Here is a 17,344-nt window from a genome sequence, read left to right as displayed (position 1 = left end):
GTGTCAGCAGTTCCTGCAAGAGGAAGGCATTGATGCTATGGACTGGCCCGCCCGTTCCCCAGACCTGAATCCAATTGAGCACATCTGGGACATCATGTCTCGCTCCATCCACCAACGCCACGTTGCACCATAGACTGTCCAGGAGTTGGCGGATGCTTTAGTCCAGGTCTGGGAGGAGATCCCTCAGGAGACTATCCGCCACCTCATCAGGACCATGCCCAGGCATTGTAGGGAGGTCATACAGGCACGTGGAGGCCACACACACTACTGGGCCTCATTTTGACTTGTTTTAAGGACATTACATCAAAGTTGGATCAGCATGTAGTGTGGTTTTCCACTTTAATTTTGAGTGTGACTCCAAATCCAGACCTCCATGGGTTGATAAATTTGATTTCCATTGATCATTTTTGTGTGATTTTGTTGTCAGCACATTCAACTATGTAAAGAAAAAAGTATTTAATAAGAACATTTAATTCATTCAGATCTAGGATGTGTTATTTTAGTGTTCCCTTTATTTTTTTGAGCAGTGTATATTTCTATACAAATTACAAAGCTCTTTCCAGGACATATCGTTCCTCCATGTTACACGGGTTATGTTAAACCGATTGGCTGTGAAGCCATGGTTACTCACACAAAATTGAATAGTAAATACTGGTAAAAAAAATAACAAAACGACACCAGAAATTTGCTTGAGACTCCTTTCAAGTAAGCTTTAATATTGTGCACGAGTGAGACTGAATCTAGATGACTCAAGCTTTCCTCGCATGTATGTTGTGGTAGGAGTGCTTTCGGTGGGGGGAGGGGTTAATGGAGATGAAAAGGGCGAGGCATAATCATTTACATTTCTTTAACACTTTCTGCTTCTCCTCTACACTTGATCTGCTAAGGCAACACAATAGACATCCTCTCTGGAAGTTGTACCGTTAACAATTAGGAATATGCATTTTTCTTCCACGTGCAGTACCCCCTCCAACCCCCCCTGCTCCCATAATGCCACAGAAAGTCAGCGGTGGAGATTTCTCGCTCAGCTTCCAGAAGGACTCACAGCTTTTAACCTTGTTTTCATATTATTATTTTTTAACCACTCGCCTTTGCTTTTTCCTTTCTATTGTGTCTTTTGAAATTAGGAAATAAAATGTCTGCATTCTGTTTCCATTCTCTACGCTGCGTTGCGTTAAAGGGTGCGGTCTATAGGCCCATCTCTCATCTTTACAGTAATACAACATGGAATACCATTGCACAATTGACCCTCATTACTTTTCATACAAAATAACAAGTAGAAACGTACCAGCACTAGTGGTTATTTTACGTACTCATCGCAATCACTAATTACAAAGGGGAAAAACCTAAAACAAAATAAAAATGTGCGAAACTAGCTATATCCTATTTTTTTTCTTGTACAGGTGAATGCCTCAGAAATACCAAGCAGCACATTAAAAGGCATAATGTGGTGGAATAAATACAATATATTTTGCAAGAAAATAAAATTGATCACAAAACAAGTCAGACAGGTGTCGCACAGTAACTACCAATTAACTGCAGTTTAGAAGGAAGTAAGAGAAACAGAGGGATATAGTCACTAGTGAGGTCAAACTGCTTGGGCATCACTTTGTGTGAACCCTTAAAGCTTTGGGCATTCTCAAGCAGAACATGAGATATTTGAGGCAGTTATAATAATTGATGTCACTTCCTGACCTAGAATGGTGGCCGGTGCATTTATGCTACTAAAAGACCACGAATAGTGTTTTGAATGGGTAGTTTTGTCCCAATATTTGTTTGAAGAGCATTTGATTAATCATCGAGCGCAATGCCAGCGACAACTGCAACACCGTGTTTAAGACTGCATAAAGCAGACTTTATGAGAGCGGGCTTAAAATTGAGTGCAACTGAACAATTTGTGGTCCTGCTAGTCTACACCGTATATTTGGGTTCTCAAAGATAAGGACATGGTTCGTCACATCTGACTTAGCCAGCATAAGATCCCTTATTTAAATTCTATGCAATAAACAGAACATTTTAAACTGCAGTGCTAACGCCATCATTCAGCTACGCTACATGAAAGAGGGTTGTGAGAATGGCCAAAATAGTGCATTAGGAGGAATGACTTGATTAGGGCTTTGGGATGTGTAGAGTTTTGCTTTTCAACACAGATCACGTCACTCGATCTCTCCTGTATTGGGAAAGGAACTTATTATCCATGAAAAGTAAAAAATAAGCTTGTTTTTTTTCCTTTTCCCCGTGATAATAAAAAATGTTGTTTTTTTTTCCTTCTAAACATTAGACTTCAGTGGAGGCAAACAATCTACAAATATGTCAACAAGAAGGAAATAACTCCAAACGAAAAGAAAAAAATACAGTATGACACATTTAAACACTTTCTGTACAGAAACTCAAGACTATACAATACCTGCAGACATTATGCTGAAGAGTCCTTGTTTTATACAACTCTATGAACAATACAACAAAACATACTCTATTTTATTTTATACTGTACATGTGGAAAAAGTAGCTTTGCAGTCTCTTATTTCAACCCTCTAATGGTAGTTTAGCAATGGAATTGAAATTTTGCGGGCCATTGATATAAATGTTTTCATATTATTGCAATAATGGTCAGTTCTCACCTCTCGTTATAATCAACGATTTTGTAATACAGGGGTTTGCCTTGGGGGGGGGAAAATGGGAGTGTATTTTGTGTCGATTCACCAAGCAATATGGCAGTAGCCTCGAATAGCGGTAAACTCAATATTGCGGCTGACTCTCTTGGGCCCGACACGTGGGGCGCCCGCAAACTCAAGGAACACCAGGATTATGTCCTCTGCCCCCTCCGTTTTCAGTGTTGTATGTTAATTCTCTTTAGTTTGTTTAGTTTTCCCAAAAGTCACTTTTCACAGCTTGAGCTCATTGGCCACTTTGGACGCAATATTCTTGAAGGCGATGGACGTGCCTGAGATCCGCTTGAAGCGCACGCCGTTGAGTGAGAGGCGTGGCAGCTTGCACACCTCCATCTCCCATTGGACCAGACTGTCCTGGCGGGCGTCGCCGTGCACGCAGAAGAGCATGAAGCGCTCGCGCTGCTCGTAGTCGCAGTTGTTGGCATCCAGGACCTTCCGGATCTCGCGCATCATGTCGCCGGGCTCCATGGATGAGGTAGTCTTCATGCTCCATGTGAAGCGCAGTGAACGGGGTTTGGAGTCCCGGGAACCGTCCTCCTTGGGTTCCCCTGACGCGCTCCTGGAGAGGAAAAGAACACAGGCAATAGTGTTAATTGAATGGGAGATAAGTAGGTAGACGCAAAACCCCAAAAGGTTGGTGAGGTGCTGACCATTTAAAAAATATATATTTTTTAAGAGTCATATGACGTGGTTGGGAGTATATAGAGCGTGCAACTATTTATTTTTCAAAGATGGAACGGGGGCATAATGGAGGACAAACGGTAACGCACAGAACTTATATAACCCATGTGTTTGGGACCTCGTAAGACTGAACTGAATGACAAATATTTTATTCAAAGATTACGCACCTATTACTTATTTCCGTGTAACACACACTCAGATCAGACACATCTAGACAATTTAAAACACACACATGGCCCACCAAGGTCTAGCAAGAACATGGTATTCAGGCACAAAAAGCGCAAACGCCACCGCTGTGTGACAGAGGGCATGGGGACAAAGTACACACATAACAACAAAAAACAGCACAACAAGAGTGAACCGGTGACATTCGCTTAGGATCCTGAGACTAGTAGTGACCCTCCATGCCATGCTTTCATTTCGAGGTTGTTGTTGCTTTTTCTGCGGGCGGCTGTACCGATGCCTCACCTTGGGGGGTCTGTACTGCCACTGGCCTCTCCTTCAACCGTGGCCCTTTGGGAAGCAATCAGAGTTCAGAGTTCAACAGAGCAGTGGAAGGGATCGTCAGCGTACACACAGACGATGGGATATGTGAACGTGAAAAGGAAGCGGGTGGGATGGGGTCAAACCTATAAACATACACGGTCACACGACTCAACTCGTTCTGGGGAGGCAGCTGGCGAGGACTGCCAAAAAACCAACATGACACGTATATATTGGCAAGCAAGCTAAAACGGAGGATGATACAATGTGGAAATCATGTGAACAGAGAGAGATGGATGATAGAAGTCATCTACAGTACACAACACACTCAAACCAAAGAACGAAACAAGAAGAAGTCGGAAAGTGAGTGCAGGTGTCTGCAAACTCCACGGCATCACAGGCAAGGCATCTCGGGAGTCTCAATCTCACTCTGTTAGTGGTGCAGGGTCAGATAGGGGGGTGGATAATGCGGAGCAGTGTAGTGCCCCGGCACAGTGGATTTTGGGTGGGGAGGGGATAGGGAGAGGGGTTAGGGAAGGGGGGCTGGCACCAGGGCATGAATGATTGCATGTCATTGAAGAGGGCTTAGAATTGCGATGAAGAGAGGGTGTGGAGGTGAGTCATTGTGGGGATATAGACATGGTAACCCATTCTGTGCGCTCCTACCTCTGGCCAGCCCTGAAAGACATAGTTCTAAAAAAACAAAAAAACAATGAAAGAAGTCATTTTTAAAATAAATTGGTATTTTTGTTTTTTTTGGAGTGTAACTATGGATGGAAACGGAAAGGCAGAAAAGGGTGTTGTGGAAATGTTGTTCAATGACTTTCTCATAATGTGGCAGACAAATGGTGATGAGTCCACGACGTCAGCAAATCGATCCCAATGTTTCATTAACAAATGATGTGCTTAAATACACGTTACATACGCTTTCAGCAATAACCCTAAATTCACTATGGGTTGATTGAAGGCACTGAGAACCAACTAGTTCATACTGGTTGGTTCATAACCAGTTCATACCTACTACACACGTTTAAGTCTGATTAACAATTGCTCTCAACAAACTATAAGAACAAAATCAAAACATTTCATCTTAAATAAAAATCTTCAGAAAAAAATGCACATTGATTGCTACAGTAGCATTCGATGAGTGTATAGAACCTCTCAGTTATGCAGGCAGGCTGCAGTGTGATAGGTTAGTTTGTCATGCTCTAAGGGTGGAGCCCCGGGCTGGTGATAAAAGCAGGCTCATTTTACCCAGTGTCCTTGACTGACTGCAGCACGGTCACAGATACTGCAGACTTCACACTCTCTCTCTCTGTGTGTGTGTGTGTGTGTGTGTGTGTGTGTGTGTGTGTGTGTGTGTGTGTGTGTGTGTGTGTGTGTGTTTGCGTGCGCGCGTAAGAGAGAGAGACTGCATGCATTTATGTATGCGTGTCTATGCCTTTGCGTGTGGTCCTGCAAGTGTGTGAGCATATCTTTAAGCAGCCCACGTCTCTCTCGGACCTCACCTAGGGGAATAGGGCCTGGACACGACATCTGTGGGCTTAGCGCTCCGGGGTTAAGTTTACCCTAGGAACAGATCTATGATCAGCTTTCCCTCCCCCAATCCTAACCTCAACCATTAGTGGGAAATGCTGAACTGACCCAAGATCAGTGTCTAAGGTCAACTTCACCTGATGCAGGATTGAGAGAAAGAGGAACCCAACCACACACTATTATCCCTCTCCACACTCAAAGCAGCCTTGTACCTTACATGGTACCCTAGTAAAGAACTACATATATTGACTAGTACAAAATATGCAGCTGTTACTTTCAATATCCGATGCAAACGCTGGGTAAATATGGCCCTAAGGAAGGGAAACATGAGACATGATATTGGGGTCAATTCCATTTCAATAACGTCAATTCAGGAACTAAATTGTAATTGCAGTTTACTTGCCGAATTGAAATGGACTTGACCATACTCCTGCAGTTTAGTATTGTAAATATCAGATCTGAGTCAAATACATGGTCAGATCCATTTAAATAATGGAGATGTGCCCAGTACAATGAAACCTATAGAATGGGCCCAAAATTGCCAACTCTGCTCAGCCTTGCACGCAGTTGTGGATAAATCAAGCGCACCTACAATACTTCAGGGTAGGCCATCTGACTATTGGTCCCAGGTTTGGCAAACATATTTGTATGGTGCATTTTCCGCCCATTTCCACTGACCTGCGGACAAACTTGGAGGTGATCTTGCCAATGATGCCCGTGGAGGTGCCCCTGCGCGCCTGGGACAGAGCCCCCGTATCGTGGGAGAGTGTGGGCGAGGCGGGCGGACCGTTGTAGGTGGCCGAGCGGCGGTCGCGAAGTTGGGCTCCGTGGAAGGTGGAGCGGCTGGAGGAGCCGCGGGGGAAGCGCGTGCGGTCAGGCGGCGTGGCGGCCGTGCTGCTGCTGATGCTGTGCGCCGACGGTGAGGCCGTGGGAGGGCTGCGGAGGGAGAAGGGAAGAATAGGTGCAGGGAAAGAGGAAGTAGAAAGAAGATATAGATAAGAAATATCACCGATTTCTTCCCTCACCTAATATCAAGACATTAGTAGTAATAGAACATTAATCAAATTAAGTTCCATCTCTGACTTCTAGGAAATAGTATCTTAGGGCAATGAAAAAACATGGACGTCCTAACAAGTCATTTCTCACAGTTCCTCAACCCTCCATTGTCTTATACCCTTGCTCAACTCTAAATGTACCTTTAGGCACTTCATTTGACCTATATACTAGGCGGTGTCAGAGGAAGGCCCAAAAAATGCTCAAACACTCCAGTCACCCAAGTCATAGACTGTTCTCTCTGCTACCGCACGGCAAGTGGTAACGGAGCACCAAGTCTAGGACCAAAAGGCTCCTTAACAGCTTCTACCCCCCCCAAGCCATAAGACTGCTGAACAACTAAACTAATCAAATGGCCAACGGACTATTTACATTGACGCTCCCCCCTTTGGTTTTACACTGCTGCTACTCGCTGTTTATTATCTATGCATAGTCACTTTACAAATTACCTCGACTAACCTGTACCCCCGTACCTTGACTAGGTACCGGTACCCCCTGTATATAACTTAATTGTTATGTAAATGTATTGTGTTACCTTGTGATTTTTTTAAATTTAGTTTATTTAGTAAATATTTTCTTAACTCTATTTATTGAACTGCCATGTTGGTTAAGGGCTAGTAAGTAAGCATTTCACGTTAAGGTGAAATACCAGTCGTATTCGGTGTATGTGACAAATAAAATGTGATTTGATTTAGACCTGAAGAAAAAAATGTATAGGGTAGGTATTAGTAATTCATATAACTTGGGCCCCTTCCTATTTGGGACTTGAGCCCCTCTCACTCTCTCTAGCCCCCTAGCTCACCCCTTGTACTCCGCGTTGTCGTCTATGGGAGGCAGTGGGGACTTGATGGGGTGGCCCGACGCCGACATGGACTTGACATGACGCGGACGGGTGGAAGTGACAGCTGAGGCTGCCCCTGACGAGGGCGAGGAGCCACTGGCCGAGCCTGACATCTCAGTCAGACTGAGAGAAAGACAGCGAGAGAACGAGAGACAGAGAGCAGGACGGTGAGAGAAATAAGGTGAAAGAAAGGGGTATAGAGGGGACAAGAAGGGTCACAGGAGGAAGAACACGAGGAATCCAGGATAGAGGGGTAGAGAGGGGACAAGAAGGATCACAGGAGGAAGAACACGAGGAGAGGGGTAGAGAGGGGGCAAGAACAGGGAGAGAGTCAATTCTAGAGTCACACTCCAACGCCTACGTATTTAGGCAGGTAAACATTGTCAACAGCAATCAAAGCTGCAAACGTTATCAACAGCAATCATCCCCATCGCCCTCCTCACCTGCTGTCCTTGCCATTGGGAATGGCCGTGTAGTGATCTGTGCTCGACCGCTCACACACGTACGTGTTCCTCCTGGTCATAGCGTTGCTGTTCTATGGGTCACACACACGCACACAGACACGCACACAGAAACACACAGCCTTTAATTACTTAATTCACAATGTAGACTATTTCTGTTCTGACCGTCCCACAAAATAAAGACCATAATGGAAGCTAAGCATCTCGTGACTAGTTATGACTAGTCTGATGGGTTCTAAATTACTTTGGGAAAGACTAACTTTCCTGTACATTTTGGGATAGAAAACTACTTTGTGCCAGTCATCTCCTGCTTGTTTGGAGGCAGAAACCGTAGCCCTCTGAATATTATAATACATATCCTGCATAGCATTTTGACCCCCAAAAGGGCACTTTGATCTCTCACCCCTGAGGCAGTGGATGACTTCTTCCTCTCCTGTGCCACCAGCGGCGAGGTGGGCACGTCAGCCTTGGAACCGGCCGTGCCAAGTTTGTGGGCGGCATCGCCCTTGTCGCTCTCCACGCTGTTGGCCTGCGCCCGCTTGGTGTAGGACATAGACGGGGGGATAGAGGGCGCCACTGAGGAGCCACAGAGCAATGACAACAGTATGGACTTAATTTTTTTAACAAGGAAGTCCCATTGTGGTTTCCGCAGAGTTAGGGCAAATATCATGTAACTTCAGTCAATGCAGAACATTTATATAATTATGATAGTTGAACAGTTAAAACTACATTTGTGTGTTTTATTGACTGGCATCCACCTAAAATTCCTACTGGTGTTAAGTATTATTAAACATTTCCATTGGATGTACTATATTAGGCCACATGTAAAGAAAGCTCTGCTTGCACGTGTTGCACACGGTTCAAGTGTAAAGGGAACTTCCCGAGGCTAATAAGTTCAACTTAAAGGGATATTTCATGATTTTGGCAATAAAGCACTATCTACTTCCCCAGAGTCAGGTGAACTTGTTCAGTTTGAAGGAAGTTGCCAACTACCATTAGCGCAATTGTTAACTACCGTTAGCACAATGACTGGAAGTCTATAGAGCCCCACAGTGGAGGTGTCATAATACCCATAACACCTAGTAGTCAAACAGGGAAATGATTCCAATCATTTCTCCACAAGTCATTTTTACCATTGGGAATTGTAGAAACACTTAAAATAGGGGTTGTGTTTCGTGTAGGCTAACCCTGGCGTGACGTTTTGATAACTATGTAAATTACTCTCGGACAAGATGACTTATATATTCCATTTACTCTCAGATTCAAAAATACTCCTTAGCATCAAAGTAGACATCATGCAAGACTACAAATCCCTGCATGCCTCTACACATCATCTCTAGCTAACACCTTTGCTAGGAGTGTCCCCTTTGGTAGTGTCAATTTAAAACTTGCACAAGACATTTCACAGAATTGCCTATTTAAAGAAATCTAGCCAATTTATTCATTACTACATTTAGCTAACATACTTAATCCACAGAATCTTACCTTTGCCTCGACTCATCAGTCTCATCCAGATCACCATGGCATTTGTAGTTCTTTATGATAACCACATTAGCAGCTAATTAGAATGTCATTTTTGGGGGGTAAATACAGTCAAATATATTGATAAAAGCCACCTTGTCCTAGAGAGATTAACACGGAAATCAAAACTTTACGCCAGGGTAAGCCTACACGAAACACAGTCCTTATTTTAAGTGCTTTTACAATCCACTATGGGATAGATAATGAAACCATTTTCTTGTTTGTCCGCTAGGTTTTATGGTTATTGGTTTGTACTGCGGTACTCTATGGGAAGAGAGTACCGCAGTAAACAAGGGCTCTCCAACCCTGTTCCTGGAGAGCAACCCTCCTATAGCTTTTTTTAATCCAACTCCAGTTGTAGAGTTCAATTCTCGGGCCGACTATTTTTTCTGTATACATCAATGTCGTCGCTCTTGCTGCTGATCCACCTCTACGCAGACGACACCATTCTGTATACTTCTGGCCCTTCTTTGGACACTATGTTAACTAACCTCCAGACGAGCCATACAATGCCATACAACTCTCCTTCCGTGACATCCAACTGCTCTTAAATGCAAGTAAAATTAAATGCATGCTCTTCAACTGATCGCTGCCCACACCCGCCCGCCCAACTTGCATCACCACTCTGGACGGTTCTGACTTAGAATATGTGGACAACTACAAATTCCAAGGTGTCTGGTTAGGCATCTCCAATCCAAAATTAAATCTAGAATCGGCTTCCTATTTCGGCAACAAAGCATCCTTCACTCATTCTGCCAAACATAACCTCGTAAAACTGACCATCCTACCGATCCTCGACTTCGGCGATGTCATTTACAAAACAGCCTCCAACACTCTCCTCAGCAAATTGGATGCAGTCTATCACAGTGCCATCCGTTTTGTCACCAATGCCCCATATACTACCCACCACTGCGACCTGTATGCTCTCGTTGGCTGGCCCTCGCTTCATATTCATCGCCAAACCCACTGGCTCCAGGTCAGCTATAAGTCTCTGCTAGGTAAAGCCCCGCCTTATCTCAGCTCACTGGTCGCCATAGCAGCATCCACCCGTAGCACGCACTCCAGCAGGTATATATCACTGGTCACCCCCAAAGCCAATTCTTCCTTTGGCCGCCTTTCCTTCCAGTTCTCTGCTGCCAATGACTGGAACAAACTGCAAAAATCACTAAAGCTAGAGATTCTTATCTCTCTCACTAACTTCAAGCATCAGCTGTCAGAGCAGCTCACAGATCATTGCACCTGTGCATAGCCCATCTGTAAATAGCCCATCCAACGACCTCATCCCCATACTGTATTTATTTAGCTCCTTTGCACCCCAGTATCTCTACTTGCACATTCATCTTCTGCACATCTATCACTCCAGTGTTTAATTGCTAAATTGTAATTATTTCGCCACTATGGCCTATTTATTGCCTTACCTCATTTGCACACTGTATATAGACTTTTTTCCTATTGTGTTATTGACTGTGTGTTTGTTTATTCCATGTGTAACTCTGTTGTTTGTGTCGCACTGCTTTGCTTTATCTTGGCCAGGTCGCAGTTGTAAATGAGGTCGCAGCTGGAATTTGTTCTCAACTTGCCTACTTGGTTAAATATTGGTGAAAAAAAAGAAAAGCTCTGTCAAGTCGGGTTGCAGGGTAGCCTAGTGGTTAAAGCGTTGGACTAGTAACCGGAAGGTTGCAAGTTCAAACCCCCGAGCTGACAAGGAACAAATCTGTCGTTCTGCCCCTGAACAGGCAGTTAACCCACTGTTCATAGGCTGTCATTGAAAATAAGAATTTGTTCTTAATTGACTTGCCTAGTTAAATAAAGGTAAAAAAAAAAAAAAAATGTAAAAGTTGGTTGTTGAGCTAGCCAGCCATTTTCAAGTCTTGCCATAGATTTTTCAAGCCGATTCTAGTCAAAACTGTAACTAGGCCACCGAAGGAACGTTCAATGTCCGTCTTGGTCAGCAACTCCAGTGTTTTTTTTTGGCCTTGTGTTTTAGGTTATTGTCCTGCTGAAAGGTGAATTTGTCTTCCAGTGTCTGGTGGAAAGCATACTGAACCAGGTTTTCCTCTAGGATTTTTCCTGTGCTTATCTCTATTCCTTTTTGTCCTAAAAAACCCAATGCAGCCACCACCACGCTTGAAAGTATGAAGAATGGTACTCTCTTGTTTTCCCCAAACATAACACTTTGCATTGAGGACAAAGTTAAATTCTTTGCCACGTTTCATGCAGTTTTACTTTAGTGCCTTACTGCAAACCGGATGCATATTTTGGAATATTTTTATTCTGTTGAGGCTTCCTTCTTTTCACCCCGTCATTTAGGTTAGTATTGTGGAGTAACTACAATGTTGTTGATCCATGCTCAGGTTTCACCTATCATAACCTTTAAGCTCTGCAACTGTTTTAAAAAAGTCACCATTGACCTCATGGTGAAATCCCTGAGCTGTTTCCTTCCTCTCCGGCAATTGAGTTAGAAAGGACGCCTTTATTTTTGTAGTGACTGGGTGTATTGATATGCCATCCAAAGTGTAATTAATAACTTCACCAATGCCAGTGACACACAATTTAATTTAATCCATTTTAAATTCCGTCTGTAGCAACAAAATATGGAAAAGGTCCAGGGGTGTGAATACTTTCTGAAGGCACAGCAAGGCGAACTACATTAGGGTTGGAGTGAAAACCTAAAGGACCGTAGCACTCCAGGAACATGGTTGGAGAGAGCCCTGCTGTAGACTTCCAGTCATTGTGCTTACGCTAGTTAGCATTGGCTCGCAAAAACTAACTATAGCTTGCTTTATACTGGACACAGAGACATAAAAATGCCAAAATCCATAACTCTTAAAGCTACGATTAGCCGATATATTATAACTATATTTTCTTTAATAATGGTGGTAAAACTCAAGTCTTGTGCCATGAGATTCAAGATGGTCGACAATGCCGTCCCTACCATGGTCGCTGAAGCGCCGCTGCTTCTGGTTGGCCGATATGCTGCGTGTGACCTTGGAGTGGGCAGGCGATTGGCTGGAACTGTTGTTGGCCTCGCTGCTGGGCCGTGACCTTTGACACAGGTTGCTATTGGACAGCGACTCGCTCCCCTCAAACTGTCCAATGAAAGGAGGGGGGTGGGGGCATTTGAAAAAACAAAAGAGTCATTGCACACATTATAACGTGGTGGTCATGTAGACTTAAAGGTAGACTGCAATATGACATCAGTGGGGCGAATTCCTGTTTATAGAAATCAACAAGAAAATTCTAACCTACCAAGACCGCCACTATTGGCTCTTCCCATGCTTCAAGGGAGGGCGTACATTGGGAAGAGGAAATAATGGCAGTCTTGGCGGATTAGAATTTTGTTGTTGTTGATGTCTGGTAAGCAGGAAGTTGCCCGCTGTGAATGATTATTTCAGTCTAAAGTATAGCTTTAAAACACAGTTTAAACTATAATTTTGACCTCATGGACTGTCAGTCCTTGATCCATATCTCCTAATAAAAATTTGAGTGTGGTTGCCCCTTCCCTCAGCTTTATAGCAAACCAAGTCGTGGAGCTGACGTTTTGTGGTTTACAAATAAAGGAGTAAATCTTTAATGTGCGTATCCATAGGATACACATGAATTGTTTGTTTGTGAAGTCTGTCATTATTATGGCTATAGCCCATGTCTCACCTCGGCTGGTTTCCTGCCCAAAAGGAGGTAAGTGGCCATGGTCTCGTCGTACTTCTGTCCTGTTAACGCATCAGTGATGTCCTCTTTGGGGAAGCCCATGGTTATCATCAGTTCTGTAGGGAGAGAGGAGGGAACATAACACAATGAATGAATGGCATGAAAATGGTAGTAATATAATGTAACACCTGAAGTTCCCTTAAGAATAATAACATTATTGTATTTTATCATATTGTGGCATGGAATTGATATTTTTCATAAAATATAGCGTGTTACAAAACAGCCCATAAGTGAGGAAGGGAGAGAATCCAATCAGACTTTTATGATATTGGGCGTGTGTGACTGACCTATCCGTTTGGTGTCGTTCCAGTCGGGTTCCGGTTCCTGATGGGGCTTCAGCTCCTCCTCCTCATGGCCCACGTTCATCCAGCGGTCTCTCATGATTTGCTGAGGGGCAGACAGACAGTTAGATGGACCAATGGACAAAGAGAGACAAAGATAGAGAGGACTAAACAGCTTCAGCATAGTGAAAAACATGATACTTTGTACATCTGTATGCCCAAGTTGGAATTAGTAAGATGTAGAAGAAAAAAAAACTGAGCAACACATCAAAGTGTTCCAGCGTCTAGAAGCCATCTGTTTAACATGTCTTCTTTAGTTTCATTAAAGCAAAGTGTAGACGTGAACTAGAGATTTCTATATCTACATGAGCATGCACATGTGGTATGTGTTTGAGTCCATAAGCGTGTGTCCATGCATGTGTGCGTGACCGTACATTCGCGTATGTTTCAGTGTGTGTTGCTCGCACTCTCTTACCTCCAGGCTGCTCCGTTTGCCAGGGTTGAGCACCAACAGTTTCTTCAGCAGGTTTTCACAGTCTGTAGACATGTAGAACGGAATACGATACTTCCCTCGCAGCACTCGCTCTCTCAGCTCCTATTGAGGGATATAGAGAGTAGAGGTTTTGGTTTAGTCTCTAGACATGTAGAAAGGAATACGATACTTCCCTCTTAGCATTCTCTCTCAGCTCCTACACAGGACAATTAACAATAACAGTGGATGAGACTTTTTGGCCAAAGGAAGAGAAAGACTACCACTCAACACTTTATTTGACATGAAAATGTTAAATATGTAATTGGACCATGTCAAATAGTGTGACCAAAAACAGTGTTTTGTTTTGCAGTACTGTATAAGGCCTACGTAACTTTAAGTGTGACAAAAAAAAACTTTCTAGCAATGAGAACTGTGGAACAACTGAAACAGCAGTATTTGACTACGGTAGCAACTGAAGGAGAATGATGTGTTCCACACACACCTCCCCTTGGGAGATTCAAAGGGCATAAAGGATGACCTCCAGACTACCGTCCATCTCGCTTTATCCTTACATCTGTTCCATACATCCATCCCATGCCCCACCACACAATCAAGTATGTTGGCCTATCAAAAAAAAAAAAAAAAAAAAAAAAAAAAAAAAAAGTGAGAATAGGCATTGGTCTGAAGCCGAAAAAGGAAATTCACATGAGCACCACAATGCCCATTCCATCCATGCTATACCAAGGTTTTCTAGCACACAGCTTTGACCTACTACAGTAGCTATGTGTAGGCAGGTTGCTTCGGATTCAAACGTCCTCAAACAGCCTGATTCATACTCTTAGAGGAGGTGCTTTCACAATACCGTGATTTGTAACGCAAAAACACAGTGTGGTGAAGAAAGTAAAAGTGCAATATGTGCCATGTAAAAAAGCTCAAGTTTAAGTTCCTTGCTCATAACATATGAAAGCTGGTGGTTCAATGTTCCCAGTTAAGAAGTTTTAGGTTGTAGTTATTATAGGAATTATGACGCGTTGACTATTTCTCTCTATACCATTTGTATTTCATATACCTTTGACAATTGGATGTTCTTATAGGCACTTTATTATTGCCAGCCTAATCTCGGGAGTTGATATGCTTGAAGTCATAAACAGCACTGCGTTTCAAGCATTGCGAAGAGCTGCTGGCAAACGCAGTAAAGTACTGTTTGAATGAATGCTTACAAGCCTGCTGCTGCCTACTACTGCTCAGTCAGACTGCTCTATCAAATCATAGACTTAATTATAACATAATAACATGAGCTTTTGGTCAATATGGTCAAATCCAGAAACTATAATTTCGAAAACAAAACATTTATTATTTCAGTGACAAATATGGAACCGTTACGTATTTTATCTAACGGGTGGCATCCCTAAGTCTAAATATTGCGGTTACATTGCACATCCTTCAATGTTATGTCATAATTATGTACAATTCTGGCAAATTAATTACCGTCTTTGTTAGGAAGAAACACAGGTTGCAACAAGCCAGGCGGTCCAAACGGTTGCATATACCCGGACTCTGCTTGCACTGAACGCAAGAGAAGTGACACAATTTCCCTAGTTAATATTGCCTGCCAACATGCTTTTATTTTACCAAATTATGCAGGTTTAAAAAAATATAATTCTGTGTATTGACTTTAAGAAAGGCATTGATGTTTATGGTTAGGTACATTTGTGCAATGAATGTGCTTTTATTGCGAATATGCTTTTGTTAAATCATGAGGCGGAAGGTAACCTAGCGGTTAGAGCGTTGGATTAGTAACCGAAAGGTTGCAAGATCGAATTCCGGAGCTGACAAGGTAAAAATATGTCATTCTGCCCCTGAACAAGGCAGTTAACCCACTGTTCCTAGGCCGTCATTGAAATTAAGAATTTGTTCTTAACTGACTTGCCTAGTTAAATAAAAGGTAAAAACAAAAGTAATAAGTTATATAGATTTTTTATAAAATCACCCATTTGGCGAAGTTGAATTAGGCTGTGAATCGATGATAATTTAACAGGCAACGCAGGACAAGCTAGTTAACCTAGTAATATCATCAATCATGTGTAGTTAACGTGATTATGTGAAGATTGATTGTTTTTCATAAGATAAGTTTAATGCTAGCTAGCAACATACTCATTGCAGCCACAAGGTGCTTCTGACGCTGCACTCGCGTAACAGGTGATCAGCATGCCACACAGTTTCCTCATGGATTGCAATGTAAATCGGCGTCCAAAATGGTCGATTACCAATTATTATGAAAACTTGAAATCGGCCCTAATTAAAATCGGTCGACCTGTAATTCAAATTGCAATTGATAAAATGCAATTGTGTTTGTTGTTCGTAGCTTATGCCTGCCCATACCTTAACCCCACGATGGGGCACACTGTTCACAATGATGATGTCAGTAAACCGCTCACCAACACGACACCATACACGGTCTGCGTTTGTGAGGCCAGTTGGATGTACTGCCAAATTCCCTAAAAGAACATTGGAGGTGGCTTATGGTAGAGAAATTAAAATTAAAGTGTCTGGTAAGAGCTCTGGTGGACATTCCTGCAGTCAGCATGCCAATTGCACACTCCCTCAACATTTGAGGCATATGAGGTATTGTGTTGTGTGATAAAACTATACATTTTAAAGTGGTATTTTATTGTCCCCAGCAAAAGGTGCACCTGTGTAATGATCATGCTGTTTAATCAGCTTCTTGAAATCATGCTGTGCGTTTTATTTAATTTATTAATTGATAAGATCCCAGCTCAATTCTACTGATCATTGCTCAAAGCAAATTGGCAAGAGCAACAAACAACGACTGAAGCAAATATTTACTATGCGACTACACAATGTAGCTGGCTAGATGGCTACAGGAGCGTGAAATATGGATGGGCTGTTCTCAATGTGTTGGGAGCGGCCTGTCAAAACTAAACTAAAAAACGGTCAACACATCTCCTCCGGGAGGCAAACCAAAAGTGTTCTGATCCACAAGCACTAACTTTAACCATTACACTTTGAATTCTGTTCTTAACACATTGACTTAAACAGAGCATTTAAATGTCTGGAAGCGTTCATTCCAAAACTATTTTATTCATTCACACAATAGTGATTGCATATTTATTTCTCTTGCTTGGATAAATACAAGTCTAAAACAGTGGATTTGTTGAAAACAGACTCATTTAATCAGGTAAAGACTAATTTCCTTTTTATTTTGACTGAATGCTGCTGCAGGCTGCAACCTGATCTAATAGCATTTCATATTATTCTGTACATAAATCCGAGACACTCCATTTAGTAAGTTGTTTTTATATGGTATGTATTATTATTTTAAGGAGGTGGATAATATTTAATATTGCAAATAGATTGTGGCTTCTATCAATGTAATTGTCTACATAATTTCCAATCCCCCAAATATTTATATAATTACACACACACACATACGCACACACACGCACACACACGCACACACCAAAAGTTTGGACACCTACTCATTCAAGGGTTTTTCTTAATTTTTACATTGTAGAATAATAGTGAAGATATCAAAACTATGAAATAAAACATATGGAATCATGTAGTAACCAAAAAGTGTTAAACAAATAATTTGAGAATCTTCAAAATAGCCA

At 42.5% G+C, this 17,344-nt stretch overlaps 1 protein-coding gene across 4 annotated transcripts in view; it reads right to left on the bottom strand.

Moving 5' to 3' along the window:
• Positions 1–684: 684 nt before the first annotated feature.
• Positions 685–17,344, bottom strand: part of LOC110486072 (serine/threonine-protein kinase MARK1) — a 93,844-nt gene continuing 77,184 nt past the window's right edge. For 2 of the 4 annotated variants that reach the window (XM_021557398.2, XM_021557400.2), the window contains 10 exons: positions 13,713–13,832; positions 13,244–13,343; positions 12,900–13,012; positions 12,184–12,337; positions 8,131–8,303; positions 7,710–7,801; positions 7,228–7,389; positions 6,051–6,308; positions 3,822–3,866; positions 685–3,231 (listed from right to left, as the gene is read on the bottom strand). In XM_021557398.2, coding sequence (XP_021413073.1) covers positions 2,886–3,231; positions 3,822–3,866; positions 6,051–6,308; positions 7,228–7,389; positions 7,710–7,801; positions 8,131–8,303; positions 12,184–12,337; positions 12,900–13,012; positions 13,244–13,343; positions 13,713–13,832 — 1,563 coding nt within the window. In that variant the 3' untranslated portion in view covers positions 685–2,885. The remainder of the gene's footprint in view (positions 3,232–3,821; positions 3,867–6,050; positions 6,309–7,227; positions 7,390–7,709; positions 7,802–8,130; positions 8,304–12,183; positions 12,338–12,899; positions 13,013–13,243; positions 13,344–13,712; positions 13,833–17,344) is intronic. The other 2 variants (XM_021557399.2, XM_021557401.2) reach the window with 1 other exon arrangement.

The sequence above is a fragment of the Oncorhynchus mykiss genome, chromosome 13 (genome assembly GCF_013265735.2).
Source record: "Oncorhynchus mykiss isolate Arlee chromosome 13, USDA_OmykA_1.1, whole genome shotgun sequence".
NCBI lineage: Eukaryota > Metazoa > Chordata > Actinopteri > Salmoniformes > Salmonidae > Oncorhynchus > Oncorhynchus mykiss.
This window is presented reverse-complemented; position numbering and strand designations above follow the sequence as displayed.